The 23580-nt window shown below is 40.8% G+C and overlaps 1 protein-coding gene across 6 annotated transcripts in view; it reads left to right on the top strand.

Moving 5' to 3' along the window:
• Positions 1-82: 82 nt before the first annotated feature.
• The window catches only part of HELQ (helicase, POLQ like), a 33044-nt gene continuing 9546 nt past the window's right edge, over positions 83-23580 (top strand). The window contains exons 1-13 of one of the 6 annotated variants that reach the window (XM_039540758.1): positions 83-439; positions 3916-4672; positions 6404-6582; positions 7309-7509; positions 9169-9241; positions 12133-12230; positions 13208-13306; positions 14046-14191; positions 15305-15544; positions 18116-18257; positions 18628-18732; positions 19582-19804; positions 21635-21792. In XM_039540758.1, coding sequence (XP_039396692.1) covers positions 275-439; positions 3916-4672; positions 6404-6582; positions 7309-7509; positions 9169-9241; positions 12133-12230; positions 13208-13306; positions 14046-14191; positions 15305-15544; positions 18116-18257; positions 18628-18732; positions 19582-19804; positions 21635-21792 — 2586 coding nt within the window. In that variant the 5' untranslated portion in view covers positions 83-274. Of the gene's footprint in view, positions 440-1142; positions 1217-3915; positions 4673-6403; positions 6583-7308; positions 7510-8456; positions 8589-9168; positions 9242-12132; positions 12231-13207; positions 13307-14045; positions 14192-15304; positions 15545-18115; positions 18258-18627; positions 18733-19581; positions 19805-21634; positions 21793-23580 lie in introns of those variants that run through there. The other 5 variants (XM_039540760.1, XM_039540759.1, XM_039540762.1 and 2 more) reach the window with 5 other exon arrangements.

The following is a 23580-nucleotide window of genomic DNA, read 5'->3' as shown; positions in this document are numbered from 1 at the left end:
CTTCTGTCTTTTCTTTTTAATGGTTGGTTGAAGGACGGAAATGACGTTTCGGACGAGGCGGGGCGTCATGCTGGTTGACAGTTGGAAAGCGCGAGGTTGATGCCTAGAGGAGGCCCCGCGCGCGCGGGGGCAGAGGGGAGCCACTCCCCCCCACCCCGCTTAGCGATGGCCGCGCCGTTGCGCCCCGCGCCGCTGGAGGCGTTTCCACGCTCCAGAGGCCTGGCGTCCCCGCCCCGGCCCTGAGCGCCCCGGCCCGGCGCCCGAGGGGCGGGGGATGGAGGGGAGCGGCCCCGCGGTGCGCAGGAGGAGCCGGTCCGCTTCTGCCCGCAAGAGGAGCCGGGACCGAGCCCAGTCCCGCGGCGCCTGCTCCCCTCCAGCCCGGAAGAGACCGAGCTCTGGGGCCGGGGAGGAGCCGCAGCCCGCCCCCTCCAGCCACGAGGTACGGGGAGCAGGCAGGACGCCTGGGTTCCCTCCACGGCCATAACTCTCTCATTAGAGTGAATGAGGCTGAGCGGTTGGGGACGGGTAAACCGGGCGGCCTGCTCAGGGGAGGGGCACGGCTGCTGTCTCAAGCCAGTCCTCCCCCCCACCCTAGGCAGCGCTGTGGGGTGGGGAGCCGGGTCCCAGGCCACAGTGTGGGGCAGCTGGGGGGGGTCAGAGCAATGGTCCCTCTAGCCCAGTGTCCTGCCCGTGGCCAACGCTAGATATTTCAGAGGGAGTGAGCAAAGGTCTGCTCTCATCCAGCCCCTTCTCTCGACAGTCAGAGGTTTAGGGACACCCAGAGCATCGGGCTGTGTCCCTGACCATGTTGGCTAATAGCCAGCAATAGAGCTATCCTCCGTGATACTTCTGGCCTTCACAACAACCCCCGGCAACAAGTTCCTCAGGGTGACTGAGCGTTGTGTGAAGATGTACTTTCTTATGTTTGTTTTAATCGTTATTAATTTCATTGGGTGATCCTGGTTCTTGTGTTAAGTGAAGGGATTAATAACACTTCACTATTCATTTCATTCACACTATTAATGATTTTATAGACCTCTGTCATATCCCCTCTTAACTGCTTATTTTCTAAGCTGACAAGCCCCAGTCTTTTTAATTTCTCCTATGGAAGCTGTTCCATATGATTAATTGTTTTAGTCGCCTGTCTCTGCTCCTTTTCAAATTCTAATATATCTTTTCTGAGATGGGGCTACCAGAACTGCAAACAGAAGTCAAGGTGCAGGCATACCATAGATATATATACTGGTATTATGGTATTTTTTGTTTTATTATCAATCTCATTTGTTTTCAGAGAACAATAAGGCCAATATCCCTTCTTAAAGTGGTAATACTACTTTAGACCCCATCATTTTGTACATGTGATTTTTTTTTCAGTGCATGTTACTTTCCACCTATCAGCATTTAATTTCATCTACCATTTTGTCATCTAGTCACCCAATTTAGTGAGATCACTTTGCAGTCAGCTTTGGACTTAACTATCTTGAGTAATATTATATCATCTTCAGATTTCGCTACCTTCTTGTTCATCTCCTTATCTAGATCATTTATGAATATGTTGAACAGCCTTGTTCCCAGTACAGATTATTGGGGGACCCCACTATTTACCTCTCTCCATTGTGAAAGCTGACCATTTATTCCTACCCTTTGTTTCCTGTCTTTTAACCACTCTACGAGAGGACTGCCCCTCTTATCCCATGTCTGCTTACTTTGCTTAAGAGCCTTTGGTGAGGGACTTTGTCAAAGGCTTTCTGAAAGTCCAAGTACACCATATCCTCTGGATCACCCTTGTCCACATATTTGTTGACACCCTCAACGAAGTCTAATAGATTGGTGAGGCATGATTTCACTTTACAAAAGCTGTGTTGACTCTTCTCCAACATAATGTGTTTATCTCTGTATCTGATAATTCTGTTCTTTGCTCTGGCTTCAACCAATTTTCCTGATACTGAAGTGAGACTTACTGGCCTGTAATTGCTAGGATTGCTTTTGCAGTCTTTTTAAAAATTGGCACTACATTAGCTACCTTCCGGTCATCTGGTACAGAGGCTGATTTACATGCCATGGTTAGTAGATTGGCAATTTCATGTTTGTGTTCCGTCAGAACTTTTGAGTGAATACCATCTAGTCCTGGTGACTTAATTTATCAGTTTGTTCCAAAGCCTCTTGTATTGACATCTCAGTCTGGGATAGTTCTTTAGATCTAAAAAGAATGGCTCAGGTGTGAAAATCTCCCTCACATCCTCTGCAGTGAAGACTCATGCAAAGAATTCATTTAGCTTCTCCACAATGCCTTATCTTCCTTGAATGCTCCTTTAGCACCTTGATCATCCAGTGGACCCACTGACTGTTTAGCAGTCTTCCTGCTTCTGATGTACTGAACAAAAAAATGCTGTTAGTTTGTGTCCTTAGCTACTCGTTCTTCAAATTCTTTCTCGGTTTGCATTATTATACATTTACACTTGACTTACCAGAGCTTTTGACTTGCCTCTAACCACCTCTTCCACTCTGTTGTTTAGCTATGGTGGCTTTTTTTTTTTTGTACTCTTACTGTTTTGTTTTGTTTTTTATTTAGGGGCCTACATTTCATTTGAGCCTTATTATGGTGCAGCATTTTTCCAAACCCCTTACATTTGTAGTCCAGGTTTATGTGCACTTGCCCCATCCCCAAACATATGATGACTCCCTAGTAGAGGGCATTAGTGATTCTGTGTTAACTCAAGTTAATTGGCTGATTTAATCGAGGTAACATGCATTTTTGTACGTGCTAATCTAGACTCTTTGCCAGGATATGCAGGTTTATGCTTCACCCTGGTCTGACCCTTACTCACTTCCCCTCCCAGCTTTGTTACTTACCCTTCACTCTGTACCTCATTGCACCTATCTGTAAAGCATCTGTCTTTGTAAAACACTTAAAGATCTTTTCATTTTATGTTCCTTTGGAAAAAAAATGCCACCAAATGTGACTGAGGGCTTGTCTAAACACAAGAGTTGGCCTACTTCAACTATATTAGTATAGATAAAGCACCCCTGGAGTATGAACAGTTGCACTGGTGAACAGGTGGCTGATATCAGTATAGTTTATTTCTGAATGGGAAGTGGGGGGGAAATAAGCTATGCCAATATAAGGCCTCTTTATGCAGCTTGTTGATGCTGTGTTGTACCAGTATAACTAGCACTGAAATAGTTGTACCAGTATGAAATCAGAGTGTAGACCAAGCCTCAGTGATTTAGGACCACAAGTCACTTCAGTGCTTTTGAAAATCCCACCCATTATCTTTCACAAATAGAATGAAATGCACACTTAAATTACTCATGAAATTGAAATCTGATTTAATTTTGGTTTTGAGTCAGATGTTTCAGATATAAACCTGTTAGCAGGGCTGCCCAGAGGATTCCGGGAGCCTGGGGTCTTCGGCGGCGGGGGGCCCTTCCGTTCCGGGATCCGCCACCGAAGTGCAGCCGGGTCTTCGGCGGTAATTCGGCGGAGGGGGGCCCCCGCCGCGGGTCTTCGGGGCACTTCGGCGGCGGGTCCCGGAAGGGAAGGGCCCCCCGCCGCCGAATTACCGCCGAGGACCGAGCTGAACTTCGGCGGCGGGTCCCGCTCCGTCTTCGGCAGTAATTCGCCAGCGGGGGGTCCTTCCGTCCTGGAGCGGAAGGTCCCCCCGCCGGCGAAGACCGGGAGCAGAAGAAGCTCCTGCGCCCGGCCCCGCAAGAGTTTTCCGGGCCCCCCGGAGCGAGTGAAGAACCCCGCTCCAGGGGCCCCGAAAAACTCTGGTGGGGGCCCCTGTGGGGCTCGGGGCCTGGGGCAAATTGCCCCTCTTGCCCCCCCCCCGGGCGGCCCTGTCTGTTAGCATGTGAGTCAGCCTCCCATTTGCTGTTGAATGTTCATAAATATACTTTTTTCTTTTTTTTCAGTATAATAATGACAGTGAAGAGGACATGTTTGGTGACTATGACAGCTTTTCTGGAAATGATTCTTTATTAGCTCAAGTTGATAATATGGAGCAGGAATGTATTCAATCTATTGACTTGACTTCATGTACTAAAAACATGGAAGACAAAGCTACTGTAGAGCCTTCATTTGGGTATCTTCAATTGCAAAATGCCAAAAGCAAGGAACCAATTTTTTCTGCTGCAGGAAACATTACTGGTTTCAGAACTGAAGAAGAGAATCATTTGAGGATCACAAGTGAACAAGAGAACAGGACTCTAGAACCTGGAGACTGTTTTTTAGATGACTTGCCATCATCACAGCTTCTATATTTTGAGGAAATGAATAAGACCTCAGTTGATTCTAGAAAATCATCAGGTACAAAAGAGAATGCTAATGACATGAATTCTTGCCTTGATAAAATGTTGAATCAGTCGTCTTGTCACCATAATGCAGAGCACACCAAAATAAATAATGAATTGTCCCTAAGCACCATGTCCAACTTGAATAAAACAAAGAGTCTCAAAGATCACCTAAAAAATACTATGACTGGAAATGCCAAGGCTCAGACTCCACAGGTTTCTAGAACTAAACAGCTCAAAGAAGCTGTTCTGTCTGAAGAAATTTGTGCTGCCAAGAAAACCATTGAAACTTCTTCTGTTGACATTGGCCCTTTTTATGGGTTACCCAGTAAAGTTAAAGATCTCTTTGTACAGTTCCGAGGGATTGAAAAACTTTATGGTAATAGCCATTACATTTTTGTTTAAAAAAATCAGTTGTTTGCTCTTGTGTTACAGTGAGTATAATAGTTCCAGCAGATCCATGAATGTCCATGAATATATGATGAAAAGGTTGTAAGTTTGTTGAGGTGGAATTAGCTAAAATTAAGTACCCATAAATTCTAAGGAAAAACCTTTCAAAGAATGCTGTCGCTCAAAAAGTGGAAAGCAAGGAAGCTTAAGGTTACTCTTAATTTTTTTTTTAAACATTAAAATATGGAAACTGTAACTCTGTCCCCCATCCACCCTAAGTGTTCTTTGTGTAATCTAACTCTCTTAAGATGACCTTATCATGCTTTTAAGTTCTCAAAAAACTGTAGCTGAGGCAGGGTGCAGGGAAGAGCTGATTGCTATTTACCACATTTGCTAAGAAATTCTGAAAGTTTACTTTTTTTCATTGTATTTCATTTCATTTGTATTTTTCATTGGTTTGTAAATTGGAGTTACATTGTTGTAGCTACTTAAAGTTGTATGTTCCAGTGTTTACGTTTTATGGTAAGATTGAATTACCTGATCAACAGAAAGTATAGTGGCTAAGAAGTTCTTATCCAAAGGCATTTCCCCTTTAAGTAGCTGACCTCAGGCTTAAGTACACTGCCTTATTAGTTAAATCAGCTTGCTGAGACCTCGAAGCTACTGCCTAGAAGCCCCCTCCATTGTGTGTCCCCCCTGCTCTATGAAAGATGGGGTAAGTGGGGTTCAGGGGGGAAGGGGAGACACCCTGACATTAGCCCTCCTCTTACCCCCTCCCCCTGTACAGCAAGAGTCTCTGGGAGCAGCTCCAAGGGAGAGGACAGGAGCAGCACATGGCAGTTGGGGGTGGGGACAGCTGCTGCACAGGGAACTGTGGGGAGTTGATAGGGGGGCTGCTGGTCCATCCTGGTTCCAACCACCCACCAGCTAGCTCCAAGGGGCTGCTCTTCCTGCAAGCAGTGGACAAAACAGGTGGCTGCCAAATGATGTTAGAAGGGAGCATTTCACAACTTTAAACGAGCATGTTCCCTAATTGATCAGCAATTTAACACTGAAACAACTTTAACTGGGAAGACTTTAAGTGAGGAGTTCCTATATACATAATTCAGGTGCAAGGTTACCTGCTGGGTTTTAATAGTGTGCAGATGATGATGATACGTGGGTGGAATTAAGATTCTTGGGGTGACTTAATCTGGTAATTTTTTGGTAATGTCAAAATGAAATAGTTCTTTTAGATATCACCAAAACATTACTTTTCACTGAACCAAATAATTGTAAATAAACAAAGTAAACCAAATAATTCTCAAATAGTTTCAGGTCAACCAAAACTGTATATTTTGGCAAATAAAACTATTCACTGAAAATATTTTGCCCAGCTATATCTGGTGTTCAATCCGTGAAGCTGTTTTTAATTTCTCCCTTCTGAAATCTGTTTAATCCTGGGCAATCTGAATGGCAGGCAGTGGCTATTGATGCTTTAAACCTATATGCAAGATGGAGCCATCTGTATGTGGTATATTAAAATATTTTATTCTGTGAACACTTACAAGGAGGAGAGTTGGAAGGCTGGATCATCAGAAATGTTCAGTACTTTATCAGTGAAAGCCATCTGAGACAATACCCATACCCTTTAGTTTTACAGAAAACTTGCATTTTGATCCTGAATCAGCATGCATGTGAGAGGAGAGGTGGCAAAATAATTTTTCTTTTAATTTTACAGAGTGGCAGCACACTTGCTTAACATTAGAATCTCTGCAACAAAGAAAGAACTTAATATACTCATTGCCAACCAGTGGTGGAAAAACACTTGTAGCTGAAATTTTAATTCTTCAAGAATTACTCTGCAGGCAGAAAGATGTTTTAATGGTTCTGCCATATGTGGCTATTGTCCAAGAAAAGGTGTGAAAACAGTGTTTTGGTTTTTTGTTTTATTTTGAAATGAATATTACATGCACTTTTTTTACCAGTGTTTGGACATTAACTGTAAATATTTTAAGTCCTCTGTTAATCCATAGGAGATTTCTAGTGAATATATTCTTGTGTATCGTGAATAAATATCAGCCTGGAAATGAAAAGTATGTTTCTATTTTCTAGTTCAGTTAAGAGGCTCTCAAAGGACTCTTTGTGATGAAATGTACATTGTCTATAGTTAAGGATATCCACTTTAATTGAGTTGTGAAAAATTGGATTTGCACTGAGCTTTTGGAATGTTATTGTCTTGCTTTCAGTCCCTTCTAATCCAAGTCTACCCTAAAATCCATGTTGACATTTAAATAATCTTGCAAAAAAAAATAGCTGTCCAGTGTAACTAATAAGTGATTTATGGAGGACAGATAAAGTATTTTTCACTGGTTTGAAAAATCTCAACACTTGAGAGGCTTACATACTAAAATATTTTTGTTGTTAATAAGCTTTCATTTCACTTTTCACAGTAGTCATTTGTTCAAGTAATAATTTTTGTCAGCTTTATTGTTTGCATAATGTATATATGAAATAATGTCTTAATTTCAGGATTAAGGCCAGAAAATACATCAGCATGTAGCTAATTGCAGGATCGGAGTCATTAAGTGTGATAATTAATTTACTTTTCATCTAATTTGTTTTTTGTATTTTATTATATCGTAGGTTTGGGCCTTGTCAAGTTTTGGAATAGAGCTAGGCTTCTTGGTTGAAGAATATGCAGGAAGTAAAGGAAGATTTCCTCCAATCAAAAGGAGAATGAAGAAATCCCTATACATTGCTACTATAGAGAAAGGACACAGCCTAGTGAACTCCTTGATTGAAACAGGAAGAGTTGGTGACCTGGGTCTAGTCGTAGTAGATGAGGTTTGTTATAAAACTTGCAACAGGTTACTAGTACATATGTTACTATTTTATTTACAAAACAGTTACAAGAAAAATACACCATTTAAACCTGTGTATATATACTGTCTAAATGGACATATTGTACAGATATTATATTAGCCATTGCTTAGCAAGTTGGAGAGTATCCAAGATTTGTCTTGAGTAGTATTGCCCATTTTGGGATAGGCTTTTTTTTGGTATCTTAATAGAGCAGTGGGCTCTATATTTGTTTGAGAAGTCTTCTTAAAGATAGTTAGCCAATGTTAACTACCTAAAATGCAGCCATTTGCAGAATAGGATACAGGGGGCATTCATCCCCAACTAGTGTAAAACAAACTTTAAATTAATCTTTAACTGGTTACATTGAATGTGTTCTACTGATCCCTTAATTATACACAAAACCATGTTCAGTCTAGTATAAACCGTTTTTGATCACATGACTTTCTGAGAGGCCATTTGTGGCATGAACTAATCTAAGATGATAATTCAGATTTGACAGAGGATATGTCTATTACACTACAGCGGTGCAGCTAAGGCGCTGCAGCTTCCTATGTCGACAGAAGGGGTTTTTCTTGTAACGATGTAGTTAATCCACCTCTCCAAGAGGCGGTAGCTAGGTTGACGGAACTATTCTTCCATCGATCTAGCTGCGACTGCTGCGTCTATCCTGGGGGTTAGGATGACCTAATTACAGTGCTCAGGGCATGACATTTTTCATAACCCTGAGTGATATAGCTAGGATAGTCTCATTTTTAAGTGTAACTACCAACAAGATGACTCAAGTTGAAGGTGTTCCTTTAATAAAATGTTCTGTGGAGAAAACATTGAGAATTAAGTGCTGCTTTGCCAGTGATTGCTGTACTGTCATTAACTGTTAGGAAAAGGCCATCACTGTTTTCTAAAGCAGGGGTTCCTAACGTTTTTCTTTCTGAGGCCCCACCACATATGGCCCAGCTGTGCCACAGCAGTTGTTTTGTTGCATATAAAGGCCAGGGCCGTCGTTAGTGGGGAGCAAGGAGGGCAATTGCCTGGGACCCCATGCTGCAGAGGGCATCGTGAAGGTAAGTTGCTCAGACTTCATCTTCAGCCCTGGGTGGTGGTACTCAAGGGCCATGGATAGAGTCCCACACAGCAGGGCTTCAGCTTTCTGTCCTGGGCCCTAGTGAGTCTAACGCCAGCCATGCTTGTTGGGCCCCCTGAAACTTGCTTGTGGTCCCCCAGGCAGCCCCAGACCTCTCGTTGCACACTTTGATCAAGATAAGAGATGTTCAGAATAAATCCTAATTGGGTGGTAATAAAGATCACTGCACTGAGTATTTTCTGCCAGGAAGAGCCATCCCTGTGACCATTGTTATTTAATTTAATGGAAAGCAAACCTTGTTGTTAAACACATACGTATGGTATTAGATCTACTTTTTTCACCATTCTCCTTAAAAAATATATATATTTTATAGTGAGATGACATTATCGGAGGGGGCTTTAGAGTCAAATACACCAAACTTAATCAGAGAGAAATCTGACAAAAGATTTACCATATTAAAAATATTTAGGATTTGATTGGTATGCTGATTTGCATTTAGAAATATTGCTAAGTCAGTAACTAATTTAACATGCCTCACTTCTCTTTATTTTTCCCTGAAGTTGCACATGCTTGGGGAGGGGAGTCGTGGAGCTATACTGGAAATGATTCTTGCAAAAATTCTCTACACCAGCAGTAAGTAACTCCTACATCATGACTGGTTACCTTTAAAAATATCATGTTAAGTAACAACTTGTATAACTTGAGAGAGATTAATCCAATTTTCAATTTATTTTTTTATTGTTTCACGGTTTCTAAAATTTCACAAATTCCACAGTGTAATAGTGTATTTCACCATGGATCACTGTGGTTATTTTTTACCCATTTGCTGGAGGTCATGATGTGGCCATGTAGTAGTCCTCTTCCTTCATCATGACCCTTTCTGTTAAATGTGTATATAAAGGCCTTTGGGGGGGGACACTGAAACATTATCCATTGCACAGGATGCGTCTTCATGGCACAGTTGGCTTGAGTTATAACTAGTGTTACTCTTAACTTGACTTCCAGCCACACACACAAATCTGTAGCTTGAGTTAAGTGGTACTGTAAGCTCAAGCTAGCTAGCCTTTCAGAGCATGTCTACAGTGTACCTGGGAATGTGCTTCCCAACATGGGTAGACACACACGCTCTGAGTCTGCTGGATCTAGTATGCTAAATATAGTAGTGTGGCCACAGTGGCATGGGTGGCAGCGCAGGCTAGCCACCCAAGTACACACCTGGGCAATCAGGTGGACTTGAACTCAGGTGGCTTGCACAAGCCACTGCCTATGCTGCTGCAGCCACACTGCTATTTTTAGCGTGCTGGCTGGATCAGAACTAGCACATGTCTATCAGTGCTGAGAAGCACTGTCCCAGCTACAGCATAGACATACTCAGGGGAGAAGAGGGTCAAAGCCTGAGTGCTGCTGAAGTTTGAGCTAGTACTTCAGTGGGGACGCATCAGCTTGTGTTGCAACAACTCATCAGCAGCTAATCCAGTCACTTTGCAGCTCATTCTGTAACTCAAGTGTTGTTTTGAACTGTAGTTGCTCAAGTGCAGTTAACTGGTGTTATAACTCAAGCTGACCATGCTGTGAAGACACTCCCATAGTCACCAGTGTGGGGACAACACTAAATTCTTTATTCCTTTTCTGATGTGTTTGTGATTTCTCAGCTCCTGAGAAATGTTTTGACTTAAATGGAAGTGAAGTGTCTGCAACTGATCTGGGTAGGATGGATGCTGCTGTGTCAGGGGATTAATCTAGAACAGTGTTTCATAACTGGTAGGTCACAACTCCCAAGAGATTCACAAAAGGCAGTCGGGAATTTGTAAGGTGTTGATTTATGTTGAAATAAAACTGCCAAATAAAATCTCTTCCCCCACTCCTTTCACGCCGTTACCCTTCAGTGTCAGCCTCTTGAAACACATACAAATAAATTACATAGACTTTATGGTCAGAAGGTACCATCATGATCATCTAGTCTGACCTCCTGCGCATTGCAGGCCAAAGAACCTCACCCACCCACTATGTAATAGACCCCTAACCCTGGCTGAATTACTGAAATCCTCAAATCATGGTTTAAAGACTTCAAGTTACAGAGAATTCACCATTTACACTAGTTTAAACCTGTAAGTGACTCAGACCCCAGGCTGCAAAGCAAGGCGAAAACCCCCAAGGTGTTAGCCAATCTGATCTGGGGGAAAAGTCCTTGCCAACCCCAAATATTGCAGTTAGACCCTGAGCATGTGGGCAAGATCCTGCAGCCAGACGCCTGGGAAAGAATTCTCGGTAGTAACTCTGAGCCCTCCCCATATAGTGTCCCATCACTGGCCATTGGAGATGTAGCAGTTGCAGATCAGCTACGTGTCATTGAAGGCAGTCTGATTATACCATCCCCTCCATAAACTTATTCAGCTCAATCTTAAAGCCAATGGGCTTATCATTGGTACATGTTTTACTCTTTTTATATAAATGGAAGGGAGTCACTGATCCAGAATAATGGAGGTGGGGAGCCACTGCCCTTTCACTGTGTGGTTTGTGGCCATGGGTTGTGTAAGATCTTTTTTTTTTTTTTTTCTAAGTACACAGAAAAAGGCTCTGTGAGATACTTCTGTTATGTCTGTGACTAGCCCAGAGATTTTCTTTTTGGATGCAGACCTTGCTACAGTATTACCATGTGTTTTGTCACCTAATGCAATTGTACCCTGGTGGACCTCTGCAATCTTCAGCTGATGCAGAATACAGTGACCTGCCTTGTCAGTGGGAAGGGTGGATGAGACCACTCAGCATGTGCTCTTCAAGTGTGGCACTAACGGCTACTTAGGTGTTCTGAGTAAAACTCAAGAAATCTAAATATGCATTGTCTGGGACCCAGTTATTTAGAAGACACCACCATCTCTGCAGTCTAATGGGGCCTTCTATATCATGACCATCAAGAGCTTCAGCCCCAGGCAGGGGGCCTGTAATCTGAGCTCTGCGGCCTAGGGCTAAAGCCCTCAGGCTTCGACTTTAGCCCTGGGCTGTGGGGCTCTGGCTTCGGCTCTGGCCCCAGGCTCCAGCAAGTCTAAACCAGCCCTGGCGACCTTATTAAAATGGAGTTGCGACCCACTTTGGTTCCCAACCCACAGTTTGAGAACCGCTGGTCTAACCCAATGACCACTGTGAGAGCTTTAATTCCTCCACAGGTAGTAAAGCTTCTTGTTCCCTTAATTTTTCTTTATTAACAGAGTTAGGTTGGGTTTACAACAGTTGGCTCTGGTATGGCAACTACTGTGTTAAAATATGTTCCTTGTTAACTAGAACTTTGTTTGTGCTGTGATAACTTTCACTGAAATAGGTACAAAAGTCTGTGGCCCCCTTTGCTTGGTCGTTGTTTTTTTTTAATGACATGATGAAACAGCTGCCTAGATGCTGAATTCAGTTCTTTTTATATGTGCTATATAAGACTATAAATACATCTTGTGACATTTTTAACATTCTAATCGTAATAAATATTTAGTTTCAAACTTGAAAATGTACTCAACATTTAATTTTCTATTTTATAGAAACTACTCAAATCATTGGAATGAGTGCAACTTTAAACAATGTTGGGGACCTGCAGCAATTCCTGCAAGCGGAGTATTACACTAACAATTTTAGACCAGTACGTGTTCAAGACTAGGGAAAACTATTGCTTAACATTTTTAAAGTTAAAAGTGACTGCTAGTTTCATACTTTGAGCTTTCAACACACAGTTTTTGTACCAGTTACACTGATTTAGAAACCAACACAGTTTAAAGCAGTATAACCCCCAAGTGCAAACATAGTTATACTGGTATAAAGGTGCTTGTATCTGTTCAGCTTATTTCCATAAATGTCTGCACTTGGGGGTTGTACTGCTTTAACTGTGTTGGTTTCTAAATCAATTCAGTTAAGGTGGTACAAAATTTATAAGTAGGCCAGCCCTTCTTTGTGATTGAGAAGGCACTTGTATTCTGAGCTTCTTCAATCAGATGCTTGTTTGCTTTTTAAAAAAAGCAAACAAAAAACCTTTGGGCTGAAATTTCTCGTTTGTTTTCTCTATCTGGGCAGGGAAAAGAGGGTATACAGTTTGATGTTTAAAAAAGTGATCCTTTGCTTTGAGAATTAAAAACGTATGTCCTTCATTGTTTGGATTGCCTAGATTTCCAGGGACAAATCACATTTATTTTCTAAAAGATAGGTGGCAGCATCGGAAGTGGCACACAATATAAACTATATTTAACTTCAACTGTTGCAATTCAGAAAGATACTTAGCTTTACTGATTTCCTTCAAGGTAACTAACATTAGATGAAATAGCATGCAAAACTGAAAGTAAATTACTTGTGCACTAGCCCTGAAGCTCACAGCATCAGCCAAGCTGTACTTTACCACTTGGTAGAAGAGATGTGTATTTTCTTGAGGTAATGAATTCTTGGAGGTAAGGGACAGGCAAGTCAATGCCTTATGCCAGCTCTTGGATGTGGAGATAAGAATGGTTCTCTATTTTTTTGGAGTTTGGAAATGTATTTCCAAGAGATCTCATAGTTCAAAAGTTGTCAGTCAAATTACTGTCTGCATCACTACATTAATATATCTTTTTTTTTTTTAAACCAACCTAGGTAGAATTAAAGGAGTATGTTAAAATACAAGATAGTATCTATGAAGTTGACAACAAAGCAGAGAATGGCCTTACCTTTTCACGTCTTCTTAATTTCAAGGTAATGCAGATAAATGTATTAAATTTTTCATTTCTTTAGGTATACAGTATTCAAAAATTAAGGTAAATTAAGGTATTTTTAGGACACATTGGTTCATAAATATAAAGTATGATTAAGGGAAAGAATATCAGTGGACAAGTGGTCTCTAGAAGGCCAAATACTAACATGAGGGGTGTTTTTTAGATTTTAATTTTATTCCCAGCTGTACAGGAGAGAAGGGAGAGAACTTCTTTTCCCTTACCAGGGGAGTGAGGTGCTTGAACATTTCAGATTCCTAGCCAGAAGCTGATACAAAAAGGTAGAGCCTATGAGCAAGGTCCAGGAAAACCACCTTGGTAGGTATCCCAGCATCCTCTCTTCTCAACAACTGGGAATGAGTGACCATAATGTAAAAATCAGAACTCCTTGTTGTCTGTACCTACTTTTTGCTTTGCCTCCACCCCCAAAAAACCTTCTGATCTCTAGACCAGTACTTCTCTCCTTTGATAGTGACTACCAGTAGTATCGAACATGTAGCACCAGTGTTACCAATGAGCTCCAATGGTAGTAAAGAGGTAAAACGTTCCATTCACACCTTTCTGTTCGCTCCAGTCAAATTCTGAGCATCCCTTAATGTTCTGCATTTTTAAAGCGAAAGGAGATTCAGAATTGATTTGCAGGGTGCGGACCTTAGGTTTAATTCATGTAGTAACCACAAGTAGAGTGTGTGGTAACTTTCCCCCCCACACTTTTGTTTCAGTATTCTAGTAATCTGCAGAAGATGGACCCTGACCACCTTATTGCCTTGGTGACAGAAGTCATTCCAAATTACTCCTGCCTAGTCTTCTGTCCCACTAAAAAGAACTGTGAAAATGTAGCTGAAATGATATGCAAGTATCTGAACAAGTATGTTTCTTTTAGTACTATTTTAGAGTATACCTGAAATGCCAAATCAGCCTTGACTGTTTACCTCTTTTAGCACAAAAATTAATCACCTGCCTTTTCCCATGGTGATGGTGGTAATGATGATGAAAAAAATATCCTTGCCTGATCGGAAAAAAAAAAAATTAACTTGCCCTGGGTGAAAGGAGTTATAGGGTAGTTTGAAGGGAACACTCCTGTTTCAGAGTCCATTTTTGGTTTAGAACAAAAACAGGCACTAAAATACAATTTTTCAAGAATCAGTTTAAAAAATATAAACACTGGGGAGAAAAAAGAGCAAAGATGACAAAGTTCCTTTACAGACCATCTATGGAATTCACATCTTGTTCATACTGTTCTGTGTAAATTACAGCACTTACTGTGTCCCTTTCATGCTCTCAGTGGTTCTCTTCTTGGTCATGCCCAACAGTAGCCTGTTAAGCAGCTCTTTGTGTTTGGTTACATATGCTGTGAATGTAAGATGCAAACAAAAAGTTGGGTTTTATTTTAAAGTTGACTATCTTAACTTTTTATTTCACTGTTAATGAAACAACCAATATCTCAACCAATATGCTCTGATTCGTGCAATAATAATTCAAAAAAATCTATAGAAATGATCTTTCTAGGAAGTTACATGGCACTTACACTCATTTTCAGTGTGTATATCTGGTTACTTTAACAAAATAGATACTGAAAATTGAAATCTCTAACTACTTGATATTCCCATCATCGTGATTGCTGCCTATGAGGAAAAGAATCTGTGCTATTACTAGACTTGTAGGCAGTTTATCATTCTCGTCACTCATAGTGCATTTGAAATAGGATCGTTATGGTAAATGTTCTTTCTGTTTTCTTGACTGAGAATATAGGTTGATTTTTTTTTTGCTGCTGACTAACGTTGATTCTCATTTTGGTAAAAATAATATTAGAAACACTAGAAAATGTTTTCTGGACTTTGTTGAGGTGAACATATTCTTGCTGTAGGAATGGAGAATGGGCAGGAGCAAATTAGAAGTATCCTTTTCTTTTAACGTAGTTACTGAATTGTTAAAATGTAAATGTTAAGAGTGTTTGTTTATTTACCCCCAACCACTCAAGGGAATATAAAAATCACAGAGAAAACGAGAAACAAGATCTTATTAAGGACTTGAAGAATATTGGTAAGGGAAGTCTCTGTCCTGTTCTAAAGCGAACCATTCCATTTGGTATTGCCTACCATCACAGCGGCCTTACCAGTGACGAAAGGAAACGTATAGAGGAGGCTTATTCTACAGGTGTCCTGTGCCTTCTTACTTGCACATCTACTCTAGCTGCTGGAGTCAACCTGCCAGCTCGAAGGTTAGTCATGCAAAAAGTATTTGTGAGGATTCATTTAAACCCTATATTGTCAAAACTCCTGCATTGTCTAAAGTTGGAGATGTCAGCATTATATTAATGAGGTTCCACTCTGAGTAGCGATTAGACATGGCACAATCTACTCAATAGTTCTCCTTGTGTGTTGTTAGTCATATCTGCTGACTTCAAAGATGAGTTTTTCTGCTTTTTGCTCCTGGGAACCTTGCTGGGCCAGTATCCTTCTGAACAATGAAACTGCATTCTATTTTGACTCAAGTATAATTAAGAGAATTGTAACTAAATTCCAATTACAGGACCAAATCAGATGATTGCACAGGCATAACTGAGGGCAGAATTTGGGTTGCAGAATCTGGTACTTACGATGGTGCATGAGACAGTAAGAACACATCTTGGCTTTCAGGTAGAATCTATAGAGCTGGCAGTTAAGAAAACCATCACTTTACTTATAAACTGAGAAAATTTTATATTAAATCACTGAGATAGTAAATAAGGAAACAGATAATGCTGTTTTTAGAGAGTTTTCGAAGTGGAATTACACTGAAAATAGTCTTTTTATTGAAAAGTATAGACAACCCAAAAATGTATTAGCATAGAGCACATCTGTTCAGTCTGTATGTTTGAGGTCATGCTGGTGATTACAGCAGTGTGTCCAAACGACCTGTTGCTGTGTAAATGCTGATGCATTTACTGAAAACAAATATTGAATTAATGCATTCTGGAACTTCAAATGCTATGATTTATTATTCGTCATGGTCTTGTCTTACCATTCGAAAATGGTATACTTAAACACTCTGGCAGGATATTGACATATTGTTTCTCAATGTAATCAGTTACCTTATGTATTCTGATTGGCTTGGACAATGGCTTCTTGCCTGCTTCAGAAAAAAGGGCTTATCCAAAAGTAGCTTTTAAAATAAATTACACTTTAATGGATAAATTGGTTATTGATAGCCCGCAGTCTTAACTCATCAATGTACAATAGTAAATTACTATAACTGAAAGAGATTAGAGAATAAAAATGTAATTCCAATTTGTTGTCTTTGTGCATTTGTCAGCATTGAGTAGGAAATCTCTTTTCCCTACATGTTTGTTTTTTTCATGCAGCAACCAGGGAAAAGAAAAACAATTTTTTAAAAAGGAAAATGTGATATAAAACCACAAAAATTGGCAGGGGGCTCACAGCATCTGATACCTGAAACTAATTTTAACTTACTTTTGTAAGTTATTACATTCAAGTTGACTCAACTTTTAAATTGCATGATTTAAACCGTGATGTTTGTGTTTTAGTAAATCTTAGCGGCACAATTTTTTGTAGGCTTGCTACTGAATAATCTGGCAGTATAAAACAGATTTATCTCCTTTTAATATTTTATATTAGAATTCTGTGATCTAGAGACAGAGTTTTGTGTTTAATCTTGTTTGTTAAATTTAGATGTTTTTATTCAATATAACTAGAATGTGACAAAATGCAATTTTGGCTTTATTTCTTTGTAGAATTCTTTAGAAATAGCCTTTCTAAATAGTTACTACTCAGGGAGATTTGAGGGCTTGGAAATAAACTCATTTTTGTTCTTTATTTGACAATTCATGGAATATGCATGTCTGTGTTTTAAATAATTCTCCTATTGCTCTACATTCTCAATTTAAATAAAACTTAAACCCTGTAGAGTGTAGACAGAAGTCCAAATTGTTTGTTTAGGTGAATCTCATTTTGCATCAAATCAATATTTTAAAAATATAGACGGTGGTAGGAGATGCTACGGTATAAAGATGCAGGTAAGGCAACTCGTGGGTTGTCTGTAAAAGTCCTTGATGACATTGTGGTGATGTTTATAATTTGTATTACTGTAGCACCTGGTCATGCACCAGAACCCCATTGTGTTAGATGCTGTACAAATACATAACAAAAAGACTTCCCCTGCCCTAAGGCGCTTACAGTCCAAGTATAGGATGAGACAACAGATGGATACAGACAGACAAATGGGGGGATACAAGGAAACCATGAGACAGTATGAGTCAGTGTGCAAGGCAGTGGTCTCAGCACACTAGCAGCCCTACCCATCGTCAAGCTTTTTTTGTTGACATCTTGGAGAAAGTGTGTTTTGAATGAGTGAGTTTAGCGGATGTTTATGGGGAGCTCCTCCAAAGTGTGAAGGGCAGCCTGGGAGAAAGCATAAAGGTGTTTGTTTGAAAATGTAATGACTGAGCAATGCAGGCTGGCATAGTTGCTTTTTTGTTTTTTGTTAGTGTTTTTTAAAAAAAAAACCAATAAGGTGTTTAGGTTCAGTTCTTAAGCTGATACAAAATTCAGTTTGGCACTTGTTCATATTTTATCAAAGATTCTTTCCACGTGCTCAGTATTGCTCTTGATTTTCAAATAGACCTGTTGGGGTATGTTTTGTATTTGACAGGCATGCATAATTCTTATTAACAATGAGTCTTGCATCATGAGGCAAATAGACACTTTTCTTTTAGGGAGAGCTTTGTGTTTAATATAACTTTACTGATGGTTTACAGAACGTAGCTTTTTCAAAGTCTCTTCTTTTTTCGTAGGGTTATTTTAAGAGCTCCCTATGTTGCTACTGAGTTCCTGAAGAAGAACCAGTATAAGCAGATGATTGGCAGAGCTGGTCGAGCTGGCATTGACAGTGCTGGTGAAAGTATTCTTATAGTGCAAGAAAAAGACAAACATCTGGTAACTTACTCAAAAAATGTGGTAGCTTGAGTCATCAGAAGAAGTTGATAAGGGGGAGGAGGGGATTTGAATTGTTTGCCCCCAGCTCTTCATTTGAAAGCAGCAGTAACTGTGTAACTATTTGACTCTCCTTGTAATAATTATTTTTGTGGGACCCTTTTCTGCAGTCATGAGGGCAGCCAGAGCTGCAGCCTATGTAGTCTCTCACACAAGAACTTATCCTAAAACTTGGACATCTCCAGCAATTTTCTTATTTACTAGCTTGATTTTTTTTTAAAAACCTTCAAGATATTTTTTGAAAGTGGAATATTTTTCACCTGTGGAGACTTTATGAATGAATTGTGTAAATAACAATTGTTTTGTTTTTTAGGTTCGGGATTTAGTAAACAGTCCTTTGGAGAACTGTTACAGCAACCTCTTTCTTGAATTCACTAAGGGAATCCAAAGCCTGTTCCTGTCTTTGGTTGGATTAAAGGTAACAATTTAACTCTTTTGTGAGCAACTAAAGAGATGCATTTTGATATTAAGAGTGTGGATGCAGAATAACTGTACGTTTCACTAAGATGGAGATCAGTTACATTAACAAAGAATCCTGTGGCACCTTATAGACTAACAGACGTTCTGCAGCATGAGCTTTCGTGGGTGAATACCCACTTCTTCAGATGCAAGGGATGGGTATTCCCCCATGAAAGCTCATGCTGCAGAACGTCTGTTAGTCTATAAGGTGCCACAGGATTCTTTGTTGCTTTTACAGATCCAGACTAACACGGCTACCCCTCTGATACTTGACATCAGTTACATTAGTATTCACTAAGGCCTTGAGTTTAACCATGACTAGCTTGCACAGTGCTGAGCACAACTTGCCCTTGTCTACACTAATGATGATGATGAGGTCGTCATTGTGTTAGCTAACTCAGTTAAATCATGTTGAAACCTGATGATAAAATTTCCTAATGTAGACAAGTCCCAAGTGGTTTCTGCTGTTTCCTCATTGATTTTAAACATGTTTTGTATTACTCGCTCCTTAAAGAGCCCTCCCCCCACACCCACCCACCCCCAAAAAAGTAATACACTAAAAGCTGGAATGTTAGAGCAGAATGCCATGTAGTGTTTGATCTCTCACAGCCAGAATGTCTGTAGTATAACTTAGGTATCACACAGTTCTGTAGCAACATAAAATGAACAGTGTTGCCCTATGTTTTCAAAAAGCATAATGTTTTCAGCTAGACGAAGATTGTAGGTTGACACTTACCTATCATGCTACGCATAACCATATTCAGATTGTTTAAACATAATGTTGCAATCACATACTAAAATGTTGTAGATTGCAAGAAACCCTGAAGAGATCTACCACTTTATGTGTGGCACACTGTTTGGTGTTCAGCAACAGTTTTTGTCTAAAGAAAAGAGCCTCTCAGCTATAACTAGAGAAGCACTGGGATGTCTGATAGAAAAAGGACTACTAAAAGGAAAAATAACCTCTGAAAAGGAACAAAAATCCCAAAGTAATCTAGAGATCACACAGTTGGGTCAAGCTACCTACAAAGGTGAGAAAGTTTTCTTCATTTTCATCGTACTTTTTTCACAATAACATTTAAAATCTGGAGTTTTTTTCTTCACTCACTTAAAACTTTCATCCAACCTCTTATCTCCTTTCTGAAATGATAATTTAAAATCAAAATAACAAAACACCTGGAAGATCATGATATACTAAGGTGTAACCAGCACCATTGTAAAGGAAAATCATGTCTCACTAATGTCTCAGAATTCTTTGAACCTGTTAGTAAAGTAGTAGACAGAGGAAAAATGGTGAGCATAAACTATTTAGACTTCAGAAAGGCCCTGCACAAAAGGCTGCTAAAGAAGCTATGTTGTCGTGGGATGAGAGGCAAAGTATTATCATGGATCAAAAAGTGGGTAGGACAGGAAAGCGAAGGGTAGGATTAAATGGTCAATTTTCATCTTGGCAAAAGGTTAACAGCAAGGTATCTAGGGTTCTGTAGTAGGTCCCATGTTTGTTTAATGTATTAATTAAGCATATGGAAAGAGGGGTGAGTAGTGAAGTAGCAAGTTTTACAAATGACATACAGTGATTTAGGTTAGTCAGGACCAGAGAGGTTTTGAGAAACTTTAAAGAACCCTAAATAAGCTAGATGAATGGGAAATAGTATGACAAACATAAGGTGTATAAATGCAAAGTAGTGCCCATTGGCAGGGGAAATGTAAATTACTTGTGCACCTCTTCAGATTTCTAAATTAACTGTCAGCTCAGGAAAGGGACTTGGCATCATTGTAGACAGCTCAGTGAAGATTAAGATTTCTGCTTGGTGTGTAGCTACTGATCAAAAAAGCGAACGATGTTAGGATTAATGAGGAATGTGGTGGAGAATATTATAATGCCTTTATATAAATTAGTGTGTGGCTTCATGAGGAATACTGTGTGCAATGCATGTTTCCCCATCTCAAGAAGTATAGTGCTAAACGAGAGAGAGTTCAGAGTGGTAACAAGAATAATCATGGGAAACGAAAAAGTCCTATTAAGAGAAAGTGAAAAGATTGGGATTGTTTACCTTAGAAAAGAAATGAAAAAGAGGGGACGTAATGTAAGTATATGCAATTTTTGAGAAGTTAGATCAGGGACTTCTCTCAGAACTCAAGAGCAGAGAGGCATTAAATTAAATTAAAAATGGGAAGCTGAAAACTGATATATTTTTCACACAACATGCAATTAGACTGTAGAACTTGTTGCTACAGGAAATTGTTCAGGCCAAGAACTTAGCAAGATTCAAAAAGGGATTGGACATTTATATGGATATCAAGAATTTCCAGACTTGCTATAATCAGTAACAAAAATTGTGGAAGGTAAAGACTGTCTTAAGTCCCAAAGCATGACATTTAATCTAACTGTTGATGTCATCTAATGAGGGAGACCGATTAGCTCTACCTTCTTGCACCTTTTTCTGAAGCATCTGGTACTGAACTAGAAGGACCACTGATCTGATCCAGTATAGCTGTTCCTGTCTTGACTACTGAGTTCTAATATTCAAATATTCCCCCATTAAAAATAGAGACCAAGCATCTTCCATTCTTCCCTTCATTTTAACTGCTTTTCCTTTTATACAAACAAGTTCCAAGTATATTTGGCCTCTGTTGCAGTAACACTCCCCAGGGTGTCATCCACATGAAGTATTGCTATTTTGAGGCTAGTAAAATGCATTTCTTCTTGACTTAACAAATTAGATTTGGGAGTGCTGGTTACTGAAATACGGGCTTTATTAAAGGTCCCTTTAGGAAAGAACAGAGAGAGAATTACATATGATACAGTATATTAACTTTCAGTTATATAAACTGGTATCTTTTATACTTATTCATTTTAGGCTCTATAGACTTGGCCTATTGTGATGCTCTCTACAGAGACTTGAAGAAAGGTCTTGAGGGGCTGGTTCTTGAGAGCTGCCTTCACCTTCTCTATCTGACAACTCCATATGACATGACGTATCACTGTAGACCAGACTGGATGATCTATTTTAGACAGGTAAGACATGGCGTCAACCATATACCAAGTGCTGTCCTGCACAGCAAAATATAGGTTGAATTATATAACTGTTTCCTCCGTTATCTGTTCACTTGTGTTTGTAACCTTTATTCCTGGGGGAATTCTGCGCCAAAAAAATTAATTCTGTGCACAATATTTTAAAATTTTGCAAATTGTATTTGTCAAAATAACACTATAATCACACCAGTTTCAATTATTTTGGTAATATATTTCAAAATACGTGTCAGCAGGCATGTCTGTAACAATAGAGACGCACACAGATTCCCCCAGGAGTAGAGTTAAAGAAACTCCTACGACAACCCAGTTTCTGCTTCTCTGCCCACCCTGTCCCCCCTAGAGCCCAGCAAGGGGGCCAGAAATGCACCCTTCCAGAGCCCAGCTACGGCCCCTCCAGAGCCCAGCTACGGCCCCCCCCCGGCCCAGACACTCACCTTCCCCATCCCTCCAGAGCTCAGCTGCAGAGCGCCCCCCAGCCCAAACACCCCCCCCAAGTTCAGCTGCAGCACCCCCAGCCCAGACATCCACAACCCCTCCCCTCTAGAGCCCAGCCGTGGGGCCATCCTGGCCCAGACTCTCTCACTTTCTACCCCCCAAAGCCCAGCGGCACCCCCCCACCACCTGTCCCAGCCCAGACACTCACACCCTCTACTCCCCTCCCCCCAGCCCAGACGCTCACCTTCTCCCACCCAGGGGCCAGCTGCGGGTCCCCTCTGGCCCAGACACACTCTCACACTAGCCCCGAGACAGGGCTGGCTTTAGGACGTGCGGGGCCCGATTCGAAAGAGCCACCGCCGAAATGCCACCAAAGACAGAAGATAGTGGCGGCAATTCGGCGGCAGCTCAATCGGTTGCCACTGTTTCCGGCGGCACTTCGGCGGCCAACATTTCTGCAGCCCATTTCTGTAGGGGGAAAAAAGGAAAGATTTAAAAATTTTATTAAAGTTAATGTGTATATTTAAATATACACAAGAGAGAAGGTACTGTACATCTGGGGTCAGGCTTGAGTTATGAGGAATTACAGGTATCGGTTACAAGGATCATGAGATACATACATATCACATAACCAGCATAGACCCAGATTGGGGTGCGGGAGTTTTTAGAGCATCAGTGGATAAGTGGGCTTGGGTATGCCACCCATGGAATGTATTAAGAGTCCAAGTCAGTATTGGTGTAGCAAATAAGTTCATGAGTGGGGTGTGTCCCTTGGTTCGTCAGGGAAGGAAGTGGGTTATTTCCCTACATGCCCAACATTGATTTTTGCAAACTTCTGCATTGTGCATAGTTCAGTGGTTTGAGCATTGGCCTGCTAAACCCAGGTTGTGAGTTCAATCCTTGAGGGGGCCACTTAGGGATCTGGGGCAAAAATTGGTCCTGCTAGTGAAGGCAGGGGGCTGGACTCAATAACCTTTCGAGGTCCCTTCCAGTTCTAGGAGATTGGTATATCTCCAGTTATTACCTTATTACCTCCAGGAGTAAACCTTTTGAACTCCAGTAACTCCTCACTTAAAGTCATCCCGGTTTCATTGTTTCATTGTTACGTTGCTGATCAGTTAGGGAACATGCTCGTTTAAAGTTGTGCAGTGCTCCCTTCTAACATCATTTGGCAGCTGCCTGCTTTGTCTACTGCTTGCAGGAAGAACAGCCCGTTGCAGCCAGGGCTGGCTCCAGGTACCAGTGCAGGGAGCAGGTGCTTCGGGTGGCCAATGTGAAGGGGCGGCGTGTCCGGGACTTCGGTGGCAATTCGGCGGCAGGTCCTTCAGTGCCTCT

This window comes from Mauremys reevesii, linkage group 5 (assembly GCF_016161935.1).
Source record: "Mauremys reevesii isolate NIE-2019 linkage group 5, ASM1616193v1, whole genome shotgun sequence".
Classification (NCBI taxonomy): Eukaryota; Metazoa; Chordata; order Testudines; family Geoemydidae; genus Mauremys; species Mauremys reevesii.
The sequence above is the reverse complement of the archived record's forward strand: the minus strand, read 5'-3'. Positions and strand labels throughout refer to the sequence as shown.